This window comes from Schistosoma haematobium, chromosome 1 (assembly GCF_000699445.3).
Source record: "Schistosoma haematobium chromosome 1, whole genome shotgun sequence".
NCBI lineage: Eukaryota > Metazoa > Platyhelminthes > Trematoda > Strigeidida > Schistosomatidae > Schistosoma > Schistosoma haematobium.
Genome location: NC_067196.1, coordinates 31,836,552 through 31,857,998, shown reverse-complemented (window position 1 = coordinate 31,857,998; position 21,447 = coordinate 31,836,552). Strand labels below are relative to the sequence as shown.

Genomic DNA, 21,447 nt, shown 5'->3' with positions numbered 1-21,447 from the left:
GTGAAGAAGCTTTAGAAGATGTAAAAACCTTTATATATCTGGGCAGCATGATTGATGGACACGGTGGATCTGATGCAGATGTGAAGGCGCGGATCGGCAAAGCAAGAGCAGCATATTTACAACTGAAGAATATCTGGAACTCAAAACAACTGTCAACCAACACCACGGTCAGCACTTTCAATACACATGTCAAAACAGTTCTGCTGTATGAGGGGCGGAAACTTGGAGAACTACGAAAGCCATCATCCAGAAGATACAAGTGTTCATTAACAGTTGTCTATGCAAAATACTTCGGATCCGTTGGCCAGACAATATCAGCAACAAACTACTGTGAGAGAGAACAAACCAGATCCCAGTGGAGGAAGAAATCAGAAAGAAGCGCTGGATGTGGATAGGACACACATTGAGGAAAGCAACCAACTATGTCACAAGGCAAGCCTTCACATGTAATCCTCAAGACCAAAGGAGAAGTGGAAGACGAAAGAACACATTACGAGAAATGGAGAGAGACACGAGAAGAATGAACAACAATTGGATAGAACTAGAAAGGAAGGCCCAGGACAGAGTGGGTTGGAGAATGCTGGTCGGCAGCCTATGCTCCATTGGGTGTAAAAGGTGTAAGTAAGTACGCAAGGAATAGGTTAATAATAAATGAATCATCAGAGGGGCGAGAAATCACAGAACATATGAGCGATTATAGGTTAAAGGCAACAAGAGGATGAAACTTTGGTGTGAATCGACAACTAGGTAGATAGGGATTGGTCTGAGATAATTGGTTGAAGGTGGTCATATGTTAGTAGTAATAGAATGAATGGAGTGTTTGTTGGGGGGAATATATTCGGATGTAACAAATTAGGTATAAGATAACATCTGATGCAAAGATAAAAGAGGCCAATATAGAGCGAAGAAACTACGTTAATGCAAATAAAGGAATATCAATGGCCAAGTTGAACACAGCGATCTTACATACCGTTTTTATAAGCATCAATCTAGTTTTATATTGGTATTGGGAAGGTCTCTGCAATACAAAAAGGTCTGGATTTACCTTTAAACGGATTCAGTTTGATTTTGCAGATGACCTCGTATTCTGAATCCGGTACTATGTGATTATAATTAATTACATACTGTAGGATAGATGACTTCAAAATTTTGGGTTATCATTTATAGAGAGATATGCCGTCAAAAAATTATTATACTTACTATCATTGAACGTACAACGATATTTATTATGTTTCATGCCATGCGAAATATAAATAACTGATGTTATTCACATTTAATATTTAACAAATACATTGTATACTATAATACATCATAGTGTATTCCAAAAATAGTGAACCTCAATCAAACAAACGAAGAGATTATTTGTTTTTTATTTTATCGTCTTCCCTCAACCATGATAATATGATATCCATACTGTGTTTTAACTGGAGGATCAGTGTACTTGGGATTTTCTAAAGTTGATATAGGCAAGTTAAATGCTGCATCCTATGAAAATTTTTTGAAAAAAAGAACATAATAAGAATAGATATTTTTCTGGTAAAACAACATAATAATACTTAATAAATATGAATAATGAATTTTACATGCGATTGATTAACAACACTGATATAAGCTTAATTGTGAGGTTTGTGTAAAAATAGTTTAATTCTGAATATTTTTGTGTGTAATGATTGAGATCGTTTAAGAAACCATTTAAATCTATGGAAAAATGAACAACTGTGCTAAATTCTTAAGCAGTGCCCAATTATAACTTTAAAACCTTTAAGTTTCGTGATGAGCGCGGTAACACTGGCATATATCCTCAAGTTCAATCAATTCCAGATGTACTTGTTAGGTCCCGATAAGTATAATGAATGGTAACTTTTGAGATCCATTATGGACCAATACTATACGTATATTTTTATCGTATAATTGTTAATTAACTAAACTATTCATATTCATGTCTCTCTTATTATGAGCTTTATTTTGACCTATGAACTTTTATTATAAGATTTTGCATTCTTGAATGATTCTCTATTTATTAATCACTACCTCCCACATTCACAGTCACATTTGGCCAAATCTTGTATAAATATTGTTTTCTATTTTATGGTACGTTGTGGTCTGTTTGATTGGTATATAAACTCAGTATGTTTGAAATATAATGATTCATATTGCAGTGGCTGAGATTGGCGTTCTGGACTTAACTGGCTAGGCTAGGCGGAAAGCAAGATAAGTTAGAACTCTAGGCTGCTCGCACGTGTTTTACGCGTCCTTGGTCTGATCGATAATTCACTGCTCTCTGATTGCGCAGTATTATTACGTTACTCATTAACAGGGCACTCAGGCAACAAGCTATAACAGTAATACAACAATTATCTAGATTGATCTATAAATCACTACCACATGCTGAATTTCAACTAGATGCAAGTTTTGATTAGAACTTTGGAAATCCACCTCGAAGTCAATCAATATCTAATATATAATCGGTATCGAGTTTGACGATTGATTCCATTCCAATACAATTTTTGAGAATGATTTTGTAGTTAACATCTATGTTTTGTTCTACTTTCTACTACAAGACATAACCCAATGTAAATTCATTAGTTTATTAAAAAGCAAATAAATTTGTTATCATCATTTGAAACAATAGTTATACTATTTATGTTTTCTTCGGTCTAAAGACAGCAGAAACAGAGCATAGAAATAATTTTGTAATATTGATAAAGATTTTGGTCAACATGATTAGAGATAATGATAATATTGATCATTACAATTGAAATCATTACTTTTTGTTTTAGTCTTCAACAGTACATAAATTAGACTGACAAAAATGTCTATGACATGAATAGTGGCTCATGTTTGTTGTAATTGCAAAAGATTTCCAACTATTCATTATGAAAAATAAATATACAAAGTGCAAATTATAAGTTTGGTAGTGACAAATGAAAAAAAATCTTTTTTCCAGAATATCAATATCATTTGACAATGGCAATAACTTTTGAAGTTCCAACATTAGTGAATGCATTAATCTGGTTGACTGATAATTTAAAAAAAACACGGTAATACCAAGATGATGTTCAGTAGTTGAAAACCAACCAAATAAAGCTACATAACGATGAATCCAAATGGTAGTTGATAAGTTTTAACTAGCTTTAATTTCCTTAATAGTGAACATCAATGATTTTTTATCCAAATTTTTTGCGAATTGAGTAATCCAAAAAATAGATAACATTTTGATAATTCATTGAAGATACGAAAGATAAATGATTAAACCGAGAAGTAATTGTGCTTAATTATGTTTATAATGTTTTTTTGAAAGTATGGTTAAAAAATTTTAGAGCATAATTGAATAATAGGGGTATACCAGTATGAATAAAACTAGCTTTGTATAGAGAAGAGTAGTGATGGACAAATGAGAAAAACTTATGGAATTAGTAAATGACATAAACAATTTTAAGGGATACTTAATATTACGACTCTTGAAAAATATACGGTAAAAATAAAATGTATAGTGACATGGCTCAGAATCGTTTGCAATGGCGCAGGTGTATACACTTTGTGTTCTCCCAAATTCTAATCTCCTGATTCCTCCTTGTCTCTTTTTTCTCTTCTTAAATTTATTTCACTGGATTATACTCTTTAAATAACATCTCCAAACCCTAATCTTCCCGATTACTGCTTATACTCTTGCTACCTCTACCACTACGGGATTTGAATCGACAACTGCATCTCTGTGCTAATGTGGTATGGCAACTCGAACTGATGTACGTACGTACGAAGTTCTACGTTGTTACTGACTGACTGATGATGTGTAAAATATCGGAAAAATGAAGCAAACAATCGAGATCCGAATAAAAACATCTACTTGAAAAAAATAACAATATTTTTTGTGATATCCTAATAAGTAATAATTTGTATTTCTAATGTTTCATGACTATAATGTATGTCAATTCATGAGAGGAAGAAAATACCACATCAAAATACTTGTATATCATAGTCGTTTTAATAAATTAAACGGAAAGTCATTCTATGGATTCCTAACATAAAAAAATTTATTAGGTTCATCACAAATGAGTTGCTTGCATTGGTAACACTCTTAGTCTCACAATATTTGAGTTGATAGTGAAGATATGAGGAGAAATATCAAGATGACACATTTTGATGAATACACAACTATAAATAATACAGAAGGTACATGTGATAAACTTAAAAGCTGTAACAAAATTATGATAATGTTGCAATTATTGTAATAGAAATCATTTAAAAACCCTGATACTATAGATTGCTTCGGACTATTTTCTATCAAGACAATAATCAATAAAAAAAGTTTTGGCTGATTATTTATATAATTTTTCGTATCAGTACAGTTCATGTTAAACTGACCAATTTCAAAGGTACTGGACTAATAGATTTACATATTTCTGAGATTTATAATGAGGAGAAAATATTATGAATAGTACAATATTATCAATGATGGTATAAATCTCGAGTAAGATGACGTTATCATGAGGTACAAAATAAAAGTAATTGAATTATCAATGCATAATCTCAAGTAAATTAAATTATAACTAACTTGAAATGCACCGACCATCGATCCACGGGACATCCATCCTAGATCACCCCCTGAACGAGCTTTATCTTCACTGTACATTTCTGCTACTTGATTAAAACGTTTACCATTTTTAAGTTTTTCTAAAGCTTCTAAGCATTTACTTTGTTTTTCACATAGTATATGACGTACCTTAAATAAAAGTAAATCACAGAAGATCATATTAAAAGCATATATAAGACGTAATCTAAACAGAATAGCTAATTATTACAATACTCCATAGGTTTGAAATTGGGTTCAAGATTACCAGGTCAATTTAAAAGAAGTGATTAAATTACTTTCGAACAAATGAAAGGATTAAATATTCTAATGGTCAAGGCTTCTACAAAATTATAAATGTAAAACTGCTTTTGCATACAAATTTTAAGGTTTTTCTAAGGTCAATCTTAGTTAATGTAGTAACATTTGGCAGTTATAATTAATTCTTGATAGTTTAACACTCATCTGAACAATGATATATGAAGTGTAAGTATTACGTAAGATGTTACCATTAAATAGCAAGATATGTAAAAAATGATCTTGTTTTGTTACAGGGAAATAACAAAGCATTAACTAAAATAGAAAGTAGTTTCCACTGAATCGTAATCAAGAATTTAAAATTGCGAATAAATATTAAGTAAAGAAATAAGAAAGGACATAAAGTTAAGATAATTTCAAAAAGATAGTAGATAGAAAAAGATAATATTATTTTCCCCAACAGTGATATTTATTTAAACTAAATGTTACTGTAACCAACTAAAACATGACACGACAATAATATCTGAATAATTAATACTAGGTATTGTGCATACAATGACAATAACTTTGCAATACTCCTTTAATACAGGATTTACGTATTATTATTAGGCGTCTTTATTATATTGAATAAAGTAATCTATACTCCTAATCCACTGACAATGTATCCTCATTTAAAACTTCTTATTCAATCAAAATTTAAGTTGGTTATCAGCTGTTGAAATATTCATTTTAAAAGTTGAAATCACGAGTCGATCTAAGCTAGACCACCATTGAAAACCTGGAATCACTGGACGGTCGTTTCGTTCGAATATGGGAATCCTCAGCAGTGCGCATTCACAAAGTGATAAGAAAAATATTTATTAGAGCTCAGGATTCATTAGATGATTGAGTTTAAACAAAGTTCTGTTTATTTACGTTTGGAAAACCAGGTACTATCAATGAATGTGATGAAACTAATTGTATCTTGTCTCCTCAAGGAAATTTTTAGTAAAAACGTGAAAAATCTGTTCAGAAATGAAAAAAACATTATAGTACGTGCGCGGCTCAGATATGAGTATATGGTAAATGAGTTATATTGTGTAGTTCAATAACGAATACACATATCTTTGACTGCAGTTTGAAGCGAAATGTAGCACTATTGAAGAAACTTAACGACGCCACTGGAAAACAACTACTTACAATCCATATGAACTGGTTTTAAAGATGAAAATACATCTCATCAGCAGTAAAGAAAACATAAACTGTTCTACTAATTTGACGTTTGTTACATTTCAATTTGTCGGTGAAACGAAAGTACACCTACTTAAAAAACCTTTCTCAAATCAAATATTCATCACCATAGAAAACAATAATTACGGTAAATCACGATCAAACTAGTAAATCAGTCAACTTGAAGGTATAACCATCATACTGAGTGAGTTAGGGGATTTTATCAATGATCAATAAGCAACGAGAATAACGGTTAACACTTCATTGACTTTGTAAACAAAAAGACAAATATTCTAGATATCATAGATCTAATATAAAAAATAAAGGAACTATTCCACAAATGCTGAAAAACGTAAATGAAAACATTGAATTTGAGGTAAACACAATCTAAAAAAATACGTATGACAAATAACAAAGCATTTTGTCATATTATATAAGTTACCTTCACCGCATTTGCCAACTTGGACTGTTTACCAGAGCCGGTTGATGATGCATTATCAGTTTTATTGTTAGAATTAGTTGAACTTTTTCCACTCATCTTACCACTTTTTGAATTGTCACTTTTAGCAGACGACTTTGGCATGATATTGTTTTTATTATTAGTTCTAGCAATGGCTGTGAAAGATAAAAGCAAAATAAAATTGGTGTTATTCAGCGATCGAATAAACAATTATTATTCTGAAAAGGTTATATGGAAAGGAAAAAATGTAGGTGATTTATAAATTAAAAGTCAGCTTAATACAAGTTTGGTTAGGTAGTTAATGACGCTTTGTTCAATCTGGTAGCTTATCATAGACAGGTCGGTTGGACAAGTGGCAAGGACTGAATAGCTTATTTCGTCACCATTTGGAACTAATAGGAAGTCTGAATGCATTTCGATACAGATTTCCAGTAATCCTTAACTCTAACTGACGAACTTGTAATTAAGAAAACTGATCAAGGTTGAGTCATTCAAAATAACTTTGTTTACAAGAGATTCAGTACTCCAAATGTATGCTCTTTTATTCGATAACCTTAAGAATCAGATCAATCAGGATAGGTACAAACATGTAACACTGAAAAACTAATAGTGATATAATATTGAAACAAATGATCACTACGGATAAGTGCACTAAAAGGGTTCTTTATGAATATATATTATTCATTTATTTGTAAATTATATTCTGATATTAATAACAGATCATCATTTCTAACCTTCATACATCTGTTTTAGATTAACACACAAAATTTAATGTGATATAAGAACAAAGATCCTGTCAAAATAAAGGGTTGAGTAATAATTTAACTAAACAACATTTTGTTATTCATCCTAAAGAACCCTATCAAGCATAGAACTGTTTTGGTTAAATCCAGTACATGAAACAGCTTTTATGCAGAGCATAATCAAATTTAATTGCTTTAGGCGCTTAAACTTCAGTTAAATTACAAGTAAATGTAGTGACATTCTATAAAACCGTGCAATTTCATTTAAAATATGTACTATAGCTAATCCATCATTAATAATCAACTTCCTATCCCACTACACTTATTCGGATTTCAGTAAATAAACAGTATCTAAATGTGAACTTGGTTACTGAGTTTCATCAAATTTAAAATTATATGATTTTCCAACCATCATTTAGCATACTTCAATTATATATATGTACATGGACGAACGTGTAAAAGAACATATAAAAATGTACATGAATTCTTTTATCTTTCCAGTTTAAATTATTAACAAATGAGGAAAATCATTCAAAATTAATATTCTGAAGCAAAAGAGCAACAGGGAAAATGATTATTCCAAAATTATTGTCTGATAAGATAGAGAGAGAGGGAGAGGGAGAGAGAGAGAGAAGTATATGTGTGTGTTCAATTCATGTCAAATTATCGAAGAAAAAATTAATGTTATTAATAATATTAAATTTTTACAAGAAATACAGAAGCTGCCATTAATATAACTGCCACATAATAAACTCGATTGGTTGATTCTTAATCCCTTGCGTTTCCGTAGATTCCTTTCAAGACTACAAAAATTAAAATTGTTGTTTAACCTAATACATTCAGTTACAATTAAATATAATTAAAAAACAAAATGTCATCTATGGATTTAAATCACACACATCATTCAAAAGAAGTCTGGTGTTTATTCGTTTTCTCTTTCTTTTTTCCTTTTTTCTTTTACTAAAAAGGATAAAACACATAAAGTCATCATTTACATTTTAATATTCGTTTCATTGTATTTGAGAAAAATAAAGGGGAAAATAACAAAAATTCAATATTTCAGCATTTAATAAAAAGTAAGTTGCTAACGGATGACCAAAACAGAAAACATAAGAGTCATAAAAATAGAGTAAATAATAAAAAAAGTAGGAATAAACAGTGATTATTATTATTAACATTGAAAAATAATTCATTGGAAAAACAGCACAAAATCATTTTTGATACAATCATTATTATTATCGAGATCAGTGTAAATTAAATAACGGTTTACAAAAGTATACACATATATGTATAACAAAGTATTCAAATGATCTAGTGTTTCTCATTTCACCATAAAGGAATGTTAATAATGGTAATAATAATAATAAGAATAGTACAGTGACTTCAGAATGTTTGAATAAGTGAATATATATTTGTGTATTATAGTGCTGTTTACTTAAATTGATCTATTGTGTAATACACATTTTGTTAGTATGTAAATAATATCGACAAACAAAAAAAAAAACAAAATAAACAAATCAACATGAAATGCCTTTTTTTTTCTTCAAAATCACTATTGAAAATTTCATTCTAAACTATTTTACATAATTGATTTAACTTTAATATAATAAACTTAATGCACCAGTATCACTTCCTATTAATAATAAATTATTTTCTGATAATGAACTAATGGCACTAATGGAACCACGTAGAAAATGTGAAGAAATTCTGCCTAATGTATAAAAGTTTTCATTTATATTATTATTATTATCATTATTATTATTGAATGGATATGAACAAGTTGCTAATATTGTTCCACTATTATTATTAGTAGTATTGTAGTATGGTTGTGGTACTGTTGTAACAGTTGACAGCGGTGTAGTTGATGTCTCGTTTATTATGGATGACAATGATGATTTATCTGAGTTAATAGTTACATTATTTGTTCCTCCGATTCCACTTCCACTGCCAAAAATTGGGAAACGACTTGTACTCGGTAATGGATATGATGAAGGTAGAGAATTAGCACAAAATATAGGATTTTCTTGATGTTTAGTTAAACATGTGATATTCTGGAGCGTTGATGGGATTCGAATAGATTTTGGTTTTAAAACAATTGTGGGTTTATTCGGTAAATAATTAAAAGTTTCTAATTCACTATATGAAGTTGATAACGAATGCTGATTGAATTTTGATAAATTAGTTGGATTAATGAATGACAAACTTCGGTCGTTACATGATATAAATCCATTCAAAAGATGTGGGATAATCTAAAGTGAATAATAATATCAATATATAAGGAGTATTACTATATGGAGCTTAGTATGTAATTTACTCAATATGGTAAAAAAATCTGGAGTAGATAACTAACGAATCAACTGTTTACTCTGAGGAGTAATTCCCTGTTAATAACTTAAATGGCAGGGTGAAAAATTCATGAGTAAGGTAGCAATCTGTTCCGTTGAAAGTCAAGGTATTCCACCAAAATCGACAGAAGCATTCCCTGTGACCGAACTGCTATATATTGGGTCATTGAAAACTGCCGAAAAACTCGATTGGCCAAATAAGTGTTGGTGCAGTTGGTGAAATCAATCCACTTATGGTAAAATCCAGGACGATTATAAGAATCTGATCTATATTTGTCGTTCTTACATTAAGTTTCAGTGATTTAAGGATGAAAAATAAAGGCCACCTGTTTAATTGGAATTTTGAAAATTTTGAATATAGAATAAACATTCGGTAACTTGCTTCATTTTAGTACAATATGTTAGTGTTTTCACTCAATTTCAAACTTGGCATATATCAATGAAATATTTATTCCACGTTTATGTTGAGATATTAAAGCTCCAGTCATCATGTTGGTATCAAACGAGATGAGCGCTAGTTCGACAAGCGAAGAAACATACTCTAAGTATATAATCGGTATACAAATCATGTATAATCTGATAGACTGATTTTACATGTTGATCTGGTATTTCACACATTTTCCTAATATTTCTACTAAATAGTTTTACTGTACATGAGTGATGCTATATGTTGGAAAAATAAACTTCTAACAATTTAGCTTTTATGCTCAATCCAAACATATTGACGATTTCTTTTTGGTCAACATCAACCAGCTCTGATAAACGACTCCAAATAACGGATGAAATATTTTTATGTGACGCTTATCACAAACACTGTTGCAAACTTCGTTTGAGCTATTATATAAAGAATATTTTGTGTTCACCTCATTTTTGTTATTAACAATGTAGAGTTGTGTGAAAAATCATTGACCGAACAGTGTACACATTGGGAAAAACCATTAGTTTCACCCTTTACAAGTGTGGAAACTCTTAGTTAAGGTGTTCATAGTGTTTTAAAATTTTTAATCGTAGTAGAGATAGATTTAAGAAAATAATTAAAACCATGAAACAAAAACCAAAAATAAATTACTCACATCAACTACTGAATCCTGATATTCTCTCCATATGTGAATAACTTGTCCCATTCGTAGATCTAATGCAGTAATTATGCCTGTTGTAAAACCACACAATAAATAATAACCATTTCGACTAGTTGTTAAACAATTTAACAAACCAGTCATATTTGTATTAGCATTTAGTAGAGAAGAAATTGGAGAATTACTGTTTGTATTAGTAAACGAATTAATTGATAAATGATACGGTTGAAATTGATTAGTTATGTTCATCATAATATTTGTGATAGATAAATCCATTGTAGACTGATTGTAAAAAGAAGGAGCTGTTGAATAGATAGAATGAAAGTAAAAAAAATACAGGTAAGAAATATGTAACGAAATCTAAAAACAGTCCGTCAATTAAAAACACAGCTTGTTGAGCCGAATCGTTTGATAATTAAAGAAAACAGTGAGTTAACAGTAAAAGAACTCAGCTTTCAACTATTAGACCACACGTTCGAGGTCCCTTCAGTTCTATACTCCATTTATACGTTTGGGTGAGTACCATTAGAATTTGTACAAAGCATGTGTCTAAAAATCAAGTAATCGAATGTGTACTTGAAAAATGAGTTAGTTATAGAATGTTCTTTTTTATCGTTAAATTAAAAAAAAACAGCATATGATGTACAAGAGAATAAAACATTTAAAAAATGATAAGATGCAATAATTATTTCTAATATGATGATTAGAAATACAAAGGTGTATGAAATACACTGTTGATTCAATTTATTGAGCTGGTTGAAAAAGAAGATAAATGATTACGTAAACATTGAGAATCAAACATTAAAAATAGTCTAATTTGTAAAAACCTAAATTATATTATATGAGTAGAAATAGCTAAACTATGACAAGTTGTAAAACAACAATATTCATATTCATTGTTCAGTTGAATAAATAAACCACACCTATACAAAATAAAATCACACATTATATTTAGTGTATAGGTCGTTTTTACTTATCAGTCAAATGGTATGGTAATAACAGTCAAATAGTCAATCATTAATAATTTTACTTATTTAATTAAACACATAAACATTAGTACAAGGAGGCACCAAACAAATATGCACCACATAAATCATTTGATTTATGTGAGGTCGGGGATAGTGCCGGGTTCCCAAACCGAAGCAGATGGTTTTCTTAGGGGGCCACTCACAGAGCCTTTGATCTAAAAGTCTAATCCACAAGGTAGTGGAGCGACGTTAGGAGATGCAGTCCCATGGTAGCTGGTGACCAACGATTGGTTCATACGCCATTTGTTCCTTCAAGACCCTGGAGCCCATATACACAACAATTAAATTCCAGATATTGTTAAAACAAATAAAGATTTTCAACAATAAACACAACAAAAATTGAAGCACTGAACGTACAGCATAATTTCGTATTATATCTTGTATGCTTGATTGATTCATTGATAGGAGTTTCAAATTTTGAGCGTTCTTTGTTTATTAGAAATGAAGCTAAATTTGCACCACTATGGAAACGTAAACTCCCTGTTCTTCCGGAACACACAGCACGGGGATCTATAAGGTGTACAAAACCTGACTGGTCAGAACAGATAACAGCTCCATAAGGAACAGAGCTACAATTTATTGCAGTTAGATTTTGCCAACTTGAATTTTCGCTTTGATTATTGGATCTTACCTAACGGAATGGAGAGAGAAAAATTCTACAGATTTCTGAAAACAAAAAAGTTAATTTTATCAATATACTGATACATTCATAAGAAGTGTGTCTAATCGTTATATATAACTAAGAACATGATCTACTAGTACAGTAATATAATCGCCGTTTTGTACATTAATTTCAGTGTCAAATGACTTTTCATTTATCATTAAAATGTTAATTATTTCTATCAACTGTCCAAAATGAAACCTAGCGATTCATTTCAGATTATAGAGAAATGCTATTCCAAAGCCAGAATTAGATTATTTATACAGTTATTCGTGAACACAAACGAAGATGTAAAAGCGGATTGAAGTGATTCCAACTTTACAGGAAATTTGAGAGAATTATTATATAATTTTCGCTACTATGATATAATTTCAATGTATAAGGTTTAAACTTTTAAAAAACCGAACTTATGAATAGATTATTTTGAAGGAAATGCCAGAGCATAATCTTAATCTATGTAACGATACATTAAGAATCATAATCAGAGTTAGTAGTAGGAAGAATTTTTACATTTAAAGGTATTAAATTACAGTTTAAATAATACCTCTTTTAGCCACTCAGTGGCTAAACCGTGTTTAAAGCGAAAGCGACTAATTGAAGTCCCGTTGTGGATATCAACATTGGAGTGCAGGTGAATCGAACTGATCATTTCAATGTTACACATTATCAAACTTTGCTTAAAGATATTTCTTTTAATTCCGACAGCTACTTATAGCAAACGCTGACATAAAACAATAAGGACCAATCACCCAGTGTGAATATCATTTCGATGACCACGATGCTGATAAGTGAGATTAATTTTGATTTAAGCTACATAGTCTACAACTACCAGGTGCCTTCTCTTTTGCGAGTGGTATACTGATAGAATATAGTTTCACGTTGAGATAAGGTGTCTACTTACAAAATGTAATTTGAATATATATAATGTTTAGACGTAACTGGCTAAATCACAAGAATGAACAAAAAGTATAATTATACATACACATTTTTAGCATATTTTTATAAAAAGAACTCTGAGGTCATATATTTTTGTTTTGTAAAAGAATAATGATGAAACATACTGTTTTTCCCATCGATGGATCCCAGAAGATTAGACAACTATCAATAGAAGCCACTAATCGATAAGGTTCCAGATAATGCGCAGCAATTACAGATTTTCTATGTGCTCTGTATACTAGACGAGCAACTACATGATTACTTGAATCAATAGGTAGACTTTTGTTTGAATTATTCACATTATTATTATTAGTTATTTTATGATTGATGGATATAGAATGTTGATCAGAATTATAAGTATCAGTTAATGACCATAACTGAACTGTTTTATCACGACTTGTTGTAATGAAACAATTTTCAGTATTTAAATGCGTGACACAATTGATTTTGTTAATATGGCCTAGAAAATAAAAGTTATTTTTTGAAAAAAAACCCGCCTACATATAATCGAAGACTAATAAGAAACTGGCATTTAACATTAATCATAATAAAATAAGAGTAAATCCTAGTAGAAATAAAATTAATTTTAGAAAAAAGATCTATTCAACAGTAAGCCTTTTGGATGTTGTTGGTAAATAGAGGTATAGTTCACTCAAAACCTATCGAATTGCCACATTATTAATATATCCTGAGCAAAATACATAAATTCAACTTCACACAACACTTTGTTGTTTAAGGTTTGTAATGTACACTAGAGACAGAAGGAATTAAACTGGAAACTCGATTGTAAACGTCCCATTTTACAAAACAATATGTTGAAAGCAATATATAGTTTAATTCTAATTAAAATGAATGAAGACTAGAATAAAATGTGATAACTTTAAAAAATTGGGCGGATGGGAATCTCATGAATCCAGAATCATCAAAGCATCATTAGAAATAAAGAAGGAGGGAATTACGATGACTGTTATCCAATGTTATGCACCCACCAATCACAGCAACAACGACATTAAAGATCAATTCTATGAGAGGCTGCAATCAATCATATTGAAGTGCCCAAGAAAGGACCTCACCATTCTGATGGGAGATCTAAACGTCAAAGTTGGAATAGACAACACCGGATATGAAGATATCATGGGACGACATGGACTGGGACAGAGAAACGAAAATGGGGAAAGATTTGCAAATCTGTGTGCATTCAACAAATTGGTCATATGGGGCACAATATTTCCACACAAACGTATACACAAAGCTACATGGATCTCACCGGACCACACCACACAGAACCAGATAGATCATATTTTTATCAATAAATCCTTCCGAAGGACAATTGAAGATGTGAGAACCAGGAGAGGAACTGATATAGCTTCAGATCACCACCGGGTGGTGGCCAAGATGAAACTGAAGCTAAAGAAGCACTGGGAAACTGGACAAACAGCACTACAAAGGTTCAATACAGCCTTCCTTCGAAATACTAACAAACTCAACGAATTCAGAATAATTCTCAACAACAGGTTCCAATCCTTATAGGATCTACTGAAAGAAGAAGAAACTACTATGGAGGACAAATGTAAAGGTATCAAAGAAGTATTAACTTCAACGTGTCAGTTGGTTCTGGGCTGCAACAGGCATCATCATAAGGAATGGATCTCTATAGAAACACTGGGCAAGATCAAAGAAAGGAAGACAGCAATTAACAACAGCCGAACACGAGCAGAGAAAGTCAAAGCACAAGCTGAGTACACAGAAGCAAACAAGCAAGTGAAGAGCATTAAAATCGATAGGCAGAAATACACGGAAAAAGCTGCAAGAGAAGGAAATATGAAACAAGGCAAGCCAATCATTGAGATTCATGAACAGAGGTACAGATAGGGAGAACGCTTTGATGAACTTTTGTATAGACCTGCTCCATCGAGTCCATTGGACATTAAAGCAACACCTATAGATCTTTCTATAAATGCCACTTCACCAACGAACGGAGAAATCAACATGGTCATCAGATAAATCAAGAGTGAGAAAGCGACAGGACCTGAAAATATAATGGCTGAAATCTTGAAGTCAGACATAGAAGCAACTGTAAACATGCTCCACGTTCTTTTCAGAAAGATTTAGGAGGAAGAACAAGTGTCGACAGACTGGAAAGAAAGACACCTCATAAATATACCAAAGAAACATCTGAGCAAACGTGAGAACTACAGAGGAACCACATTACTGTCAGTACCAGTGTGGTGTGTGCTACTTATGTTGACATAAGTAGTATATGATGTTAGTCGTGAACAGAAGGTCTGGCAGCAGAGAGACAAGAGGATCGAACAGTAAAGAATGGAAACAGGATGCGATCTGAATGAAAATGCAAGAACAATGAAGTTTGAGTCATTTTGAGACAACTGGTGGACATTTTGCATATTAAGCATTTACTTTATGATTGTTAGATTTTATTAACAAGTCCTGTAATTTTGTGTTAAATACATTCGATTGTCCCCACTGGTGTTCTTGTTAACTACACCAGGAAAGGTTTTCAACAAATTGTTGCTGAACCGGATGAAGGACGCAGTAGACTCCCAACTCCAAGACTAACAGGCTGGATTCCGTAGAGATCGGTCGTGCACAGACTAAATCACAACAATACGGATCGTCATTCAACAATCACTCGAATGGAACTCCTCACCTTACATCGACTTCCTTGACTATGAGAAAGAATTCGACAATGTGGATAAGAGAACCTTATGGAAACTTCTTCGACACTATGATGTACCTGAGAAAATAGTCAACATCATCCCATACACACTAACAAGTGCGGGTCAAAACAAAGTGTAGCAGCAGCCTCTGCATCAGTAGGCATCATTGATGAACGTGGAGGATCCGATGCAGACGTATAGGTGAGGGTTGAGAAAGTAAGGGCAGCATTCCTATAGTTGAAGAACATATGAAACTCAAAACAACTGTCAACCAATGTCTTTAATACGAACGTCAAGACAGTTCTGCTGTACGCAGTTGAAACTTGGAGAACTACTACAACTATCATCAAAAAGATACAAGTGTTTATAAACAATTTTCTAGGCAAGATAATAGATTTCCGTTGGCTGGATACCATCAGCAACAGCCTACTGTGGTAGAAAACAAACCAACTCCAAGCTGAGAAGGATATGAGAAAAAGACGCTGGAAGTGGGCGGGACACATTGGAATTATCAAACTGCTTCATGAGGCAAACGCTGATTTGGAAATCTTGAAGGGAAACGTAAAAGAGGAAGACTAGAGAACACACTGAGTTGGGAATAGGAGGTAGGCATGAAAAGAATGAATAGCAGCTGGAAAGAATAGGCCAGGAGAGAGTTGGATGGAGAATGCTGGTGACCGGCCTATGCTCCTCCATGAGGTGTAACAGGTGTGAGTAAATAAGTATTTCAAGTTTGACAGTTGGTTACCGTCACTAGTTTACACATGAATAGTTTGAACTTCAAAGTTGAGAACGAAAAATCTGCGCTCAACAAGTTACATAGATGCTTCATTAAAGGAAAAGATGTCGTATTTTCAAGTAGTGGCTGATACGTTAGGAAGATCGTCAAATAAGTTAATATTTCGATCACCATAGTTTTTAAAGAAGTTAACAACGACGAGAATTACAGAAGTTCGTATGCAGATTCCACAGTCATGCACACATGATGGAAACTAAACTACTATAAATCTGGTGCTAATGTTTCATTTACAATATTTGAAAATCTGAAATAGACAAAGCGATGAAAACTGTCGTTTTTGATTATATATATATATAATTTTTCTCTACAATTCACACTGTCAGAACTATTTAACAGATATATTAGCTGTCAGGCTTGAACCAGTTACTCAGCGCAAGATTATCTGCCTCATATTTTGTATTATAGATACAATGATACTGGCGATAGTCTTTGGGCATTCAGTAGAATGTTTCATTTGCGTGACATGTCTATAGTATATCATATAAACTGTCATTATTGAGACTGAATACATATGATATAAAGTTACCTGTGAATGCAGCCACTTGTATACCATGGTACTTTGGAAGGGAAGCTGACTGGTTGGAGCTAGTCTCAAGGACTTCATAAATAACTTGACGCCAAGCACCACGCAAATGAAAATTGCAGTCGTTACACAATGCTGAACTAGCAAACTGAAATATTAATTAATTAAATCAGGCATAGTAGGCTTGCAACCAGGTATTGTGGTACAAAGAATTTATGTCATTGTTTTGAGTGGAAATATTCAAACCAAATAATTGTTACTTTTAAAAGTGGAAATGATTCTTTGTTTATATTACACATTAAATTTAACCATGATCCTAATAAAAATGTATTTTGGACAAAAAGTAATGTCTCAAAAAAGTTTTTGATAGCTCTTTTATCAACGGAACTAACAAGAGAGTAGTAAATATTCGTTGAAACAACTATTTACCTCCATTGATGACAAGTTGAAAGCGAAGCTTATTTAAGCAACAAGCAAAAATAAATTTATGGGAATAAAACAACAAAGCATGTCGAATAAATGATAAGATAAATGGAAAACAAGAAGACACTTATCATTCCATAGAATCATTAGCTATTGATCTGAGGCATGTTGACAGATGCAAACAACTTGGTTACAGTCCACACAATAATTGCGATTAACGGTTAAAGACATTAGGTGATATGTCTTAAAATCGGTTACAACAGAGCTGTTGCACTCACCGTTTATCTTAATTCAGATCTTGAATTCGAGTATTTCTTCAAACATAGTTTTGCATTCCGTCTTCTCAAGTTGTATTAGCAATGTCTAGTGTTTCTCACCATCACCACGACTACAACTATTTCAACCTTGCTAATTTCATTACATCGTGCTGATGTCGTGTGGTGACATGGACTAACGCAAATTTGTGTGTTGATTATAAATGACTAACTTATCATTGATATGTAATAATCCTAAGCAGTTATTTTTGGAACCAATGGAAGCGAGCGAGGAAGTTGATAAAAACGTGTTGTATATATGTATTCATATGATGATCACATAAAACTTTTCCACATATTATCTAAACATTCTCTAGTAGATACTTTCGCAAAATAACATAACACTGACTCCTTTTTGATAAAACACCTGATACATAGGGTCCTTCTTGTCTAAAAAATATCTTCGGAACGATTTTTTTATCGAAACATAAAAATTATTATTTTCCGGTACTTCATGTATTCAAAAATAGGATTTATATTTACGAACGAAGCAATTTTTGGAAACATGTATTTTGATACAATTATTGACATACTTTTATTTAAACGTAATCATTAGCCAGTATAAGTTACACAGCCAACTAACAAAATGTAATGAAAACAATGCGGATACTTTTAGTGTCATTCTCATCATGAAATGACAGGAGATAATCAACAGACAACTTTCCCTGTATACAACAAGGAGTATTATAAAATCAATGCCTTCAAGTAAGTAGTATCTTTGTGACGAAGATAATAAAACCACACAAAAAACTATCCGGTTTCAAACTTCTATCTGTTTCAATAATTGTGAAAACGTAGTGGATCAAAATGAGATTTATGCTCAAAGAATAAAAACATCACTGAAAAAAAACTTCTTACATAGACATTATACCCGGATAGGAATGAAGTATATTTGATTAATAAACACATAAAAAACATATTGATACATAATGTTACCGACCAATTTGATAAATCAAATTATGCATACGTGAAAGATTAGCTATAACAGATTGCGTCATCACAGAGCTACAAGGTTATGAATTTCATAAATCTTGAATGTAGACTAATTTATTTACACTTCACACTAGCTTTGATCACATGGTGCTTTCATCATATTCCATATGAACGAGAAGTATAAATCTTTAACCTACAACTCATACTTATCGTGTTTTTGTCTCAGATTCGTATGCTCAGTTTTTAGTCATACATTCTGTGTGAGGGTTACTAATCTTAAGTGAGTTTTCAAACAGATGTACATGGAGTATAGTTCGAAAATCCAACGTCATAATGGAAAATTGGACGCCTTGAACACCAAAAGTATCGAAGAGATTGGTATTAGGCATCTTCGCTGTACTCTACTACAGATTACTTGTTTCCGTTAGCAGAAATTACGGAAGAAAAAGATCAAATAACTACCTAATAGAAAGCGCATAAATCATGGCTAAGTGGAATAAATAACTTTTGTTATATCTTCATATCTATCATATTTTTCATTAACAAAACCTTAAAAATAACGATATAAATCATCCATTCAGTATTAGCAATCTTCAGAAATGTTCACTGAAAATAAGAAAAATTCATGATAGTGATGTTTGGTGGTAGAGTGAGAGGATGAATTTAAGCCAACAAAAAATATGTTATACTTTGTTCATTGTTTTTCTGTATATAAATGTTTTAATAATTCATATTTTATTTTTACACTTACATAAATAACAGATACACCTTACTGCACTATTCAAATAAGTCGAAAGAAAAATGATTGAATTATCGTGTATAAGAGACCACAGATAGAAAGTAAACTCATTCAAAATAAATAAACTTGTAATTCACTTACTAAAGTAGCTTCAAAATCAATTTTACTACGATTTGACAATTGAACATCTTGAACGTTAACAGCAGCATCGTTAGAAATGGTTGTTGTTTTATTAGATTCATCAGAACACGATTGTTTCAGTGTATCATTTGATTCGTTAGATATCAGTTGATTAATTAATTTTTGAATAGATTGTGTATTGTATAAACAATCATCAATATATGTGCCACCTACAAAAAGAAATTAATACAATGTATTAATAATAATAACAATAATTTTCCAAATGTTCTCGAGTTTTTATTGAATATAATTTACATCAAATGAATGTCTTTCAGTCTAATGTGTTATTCCTGAAGAGAAAATACCACTTCAAAAATCGAATCAACCTTATGCTCTGTATCATTTTGTAAAGATCACTAACACTAATTAAGTAAACAAATTGAAAGTGATCATGTAAGGTGTTCGGTAATTTAAATTTAAGTATAGCAAAAACAATGAACATAGTAGAATGACATGAATATATTTTATTTCACGGTTTTTCATCAGCTGTCAAAACTTCTAAGCATAGTAGTATTAATCATTAAGAATCGGCGTACATACTTTTATAATACTGACAAGGTCCTTATCAGTGAAGATTAATGAAAAGAGTAATAATTACAGAAGAACGATAAGATATGGTCATTTTTTAAATGATGTGAATATTAATCGATTAAATATATAAATATTTCAGAGCTAAAAAAAACTAGCGAGACTATAATTTATGGATGAACCAATCAGATATAAGATACCAGGTCTTGGATTTTAGCGCGAAATTCATTCATCCATTTTGCTAAATAGCGTTTTGGCATTTTAGTTAGTGTCAGTTAATGATGAAAACCTTAAATCTAGTTCCTAACCCTGATCATCAAGTGTAAATCATAATTCTAATTCCTTACAATGCTTTATAACCCGTAATAGATAATAGTGAGTAGGTGGACATTTTCAAGGTCACTTCAGTGTTGCTCAAAGGACGTCCATAAATTCTAGTCTCACCATTAATACGATTATGTTTGGAGGTTATGAGCTGATAAGAAAGTGTAAACAAAAAAGGATTCATGTTATTCTGCTACGTTTATAGTCCTTGCTTTACTCAAATGATAAAAATCATATAGAATTTTTAACAGTATGAATCATTTAGAACTTTTATAAAACTGGATAAAAACAAAATATTTTGCTATAAAAAATAGAAGCAAACAGATATCAAAAAGATGAATATCAACTGAAAAGGATTACCCAGGACAGAGTTCGATGGAGAATCCTGGTGGGGGGCCTATGATCTACCATGAGGGTTAACAGGCAAATAAGTAAGTAAAACAAGTAGATACAAAGTATGACTGTTACGAATCTCCATTGTTTCATTATGTGATCATAGAAACTACCATATCTCAGGTTAAAATACTTAAAAGCTTTAAAGTTGATTTTATATTTGCTGGTAAAATTATAAAATTAAACAAAATATTACTAATTATTATTCAAAGAATGATTTATTCATGAACATTATCTCTTTTCAACGAATTTATTATCAAGCTGTACAGTCGTATATATATGAACATTTTTTTGTATTTTGTAAAAGTACGCTTGACGTTAACTCTT

General features: G+C 31.5%; 1 protein-coding gene across 2 annotated transcripts in view; it reads right to left on the bottom strand.

The window, feature by feature from the left end:
• Nucleotides 1–282: 282 nt before the first annotated feature.
• Nucleotides 283–21,447, bottom strand: part of WDR81_1 (WD repeat-containing protein 81) — a 54,339-nt gene continuing 33,174 nt past the window's right edge. Inside the window, exons 17-25 of one of the 2 annotated variants that reach the window (XM_035731476.2) lie at nucleotides 19,837–20,045; nucleotides 17,290–17,434; nucleotides 13,412–13,746; nucleotides 12,047–12,320; nucleotides 10,659–10,963; nucleotides 8,853–9,489; nucleotides 6,480–6,652; nucleotides 4,556–4,723; nucleotides 283–1,485 (exon numbers count right to left, since the gene is read on the bottom strand). In XM_035731476.2, coding sequence (XP_035586911.2) covers nucleotides 1,375–1,485; nucleotides 4,556–4,723; nucleotides 6,480–6,652; nucleotides 8,853–9,489; nucleotides 10,659–10,963; nucleotides 12,047–12,320; nucleotides 13,412–13,746; nucleotides 17,290–17,434; nucleotides 19,837–20,045 — 2,357 coding nt within the window. In that variant the 3' untranslated portion in view covers nucleotides 283–1,374. Of the gene's footprint in view, nucleotides 1,486–4,555; nucleotides 4,724–6,479; nucleotides 9,490–10,658; nucleotides 10,964–12,046; nucleotides 12,321–13,411; nucleotides 13,747–17,289; nucleotides 17,435–19,836; nucleotides 20,046–21,447 lie in introns of both variants that reach the window. The other variant, XM_051215890.1, reaches the window with a different exon arrangement.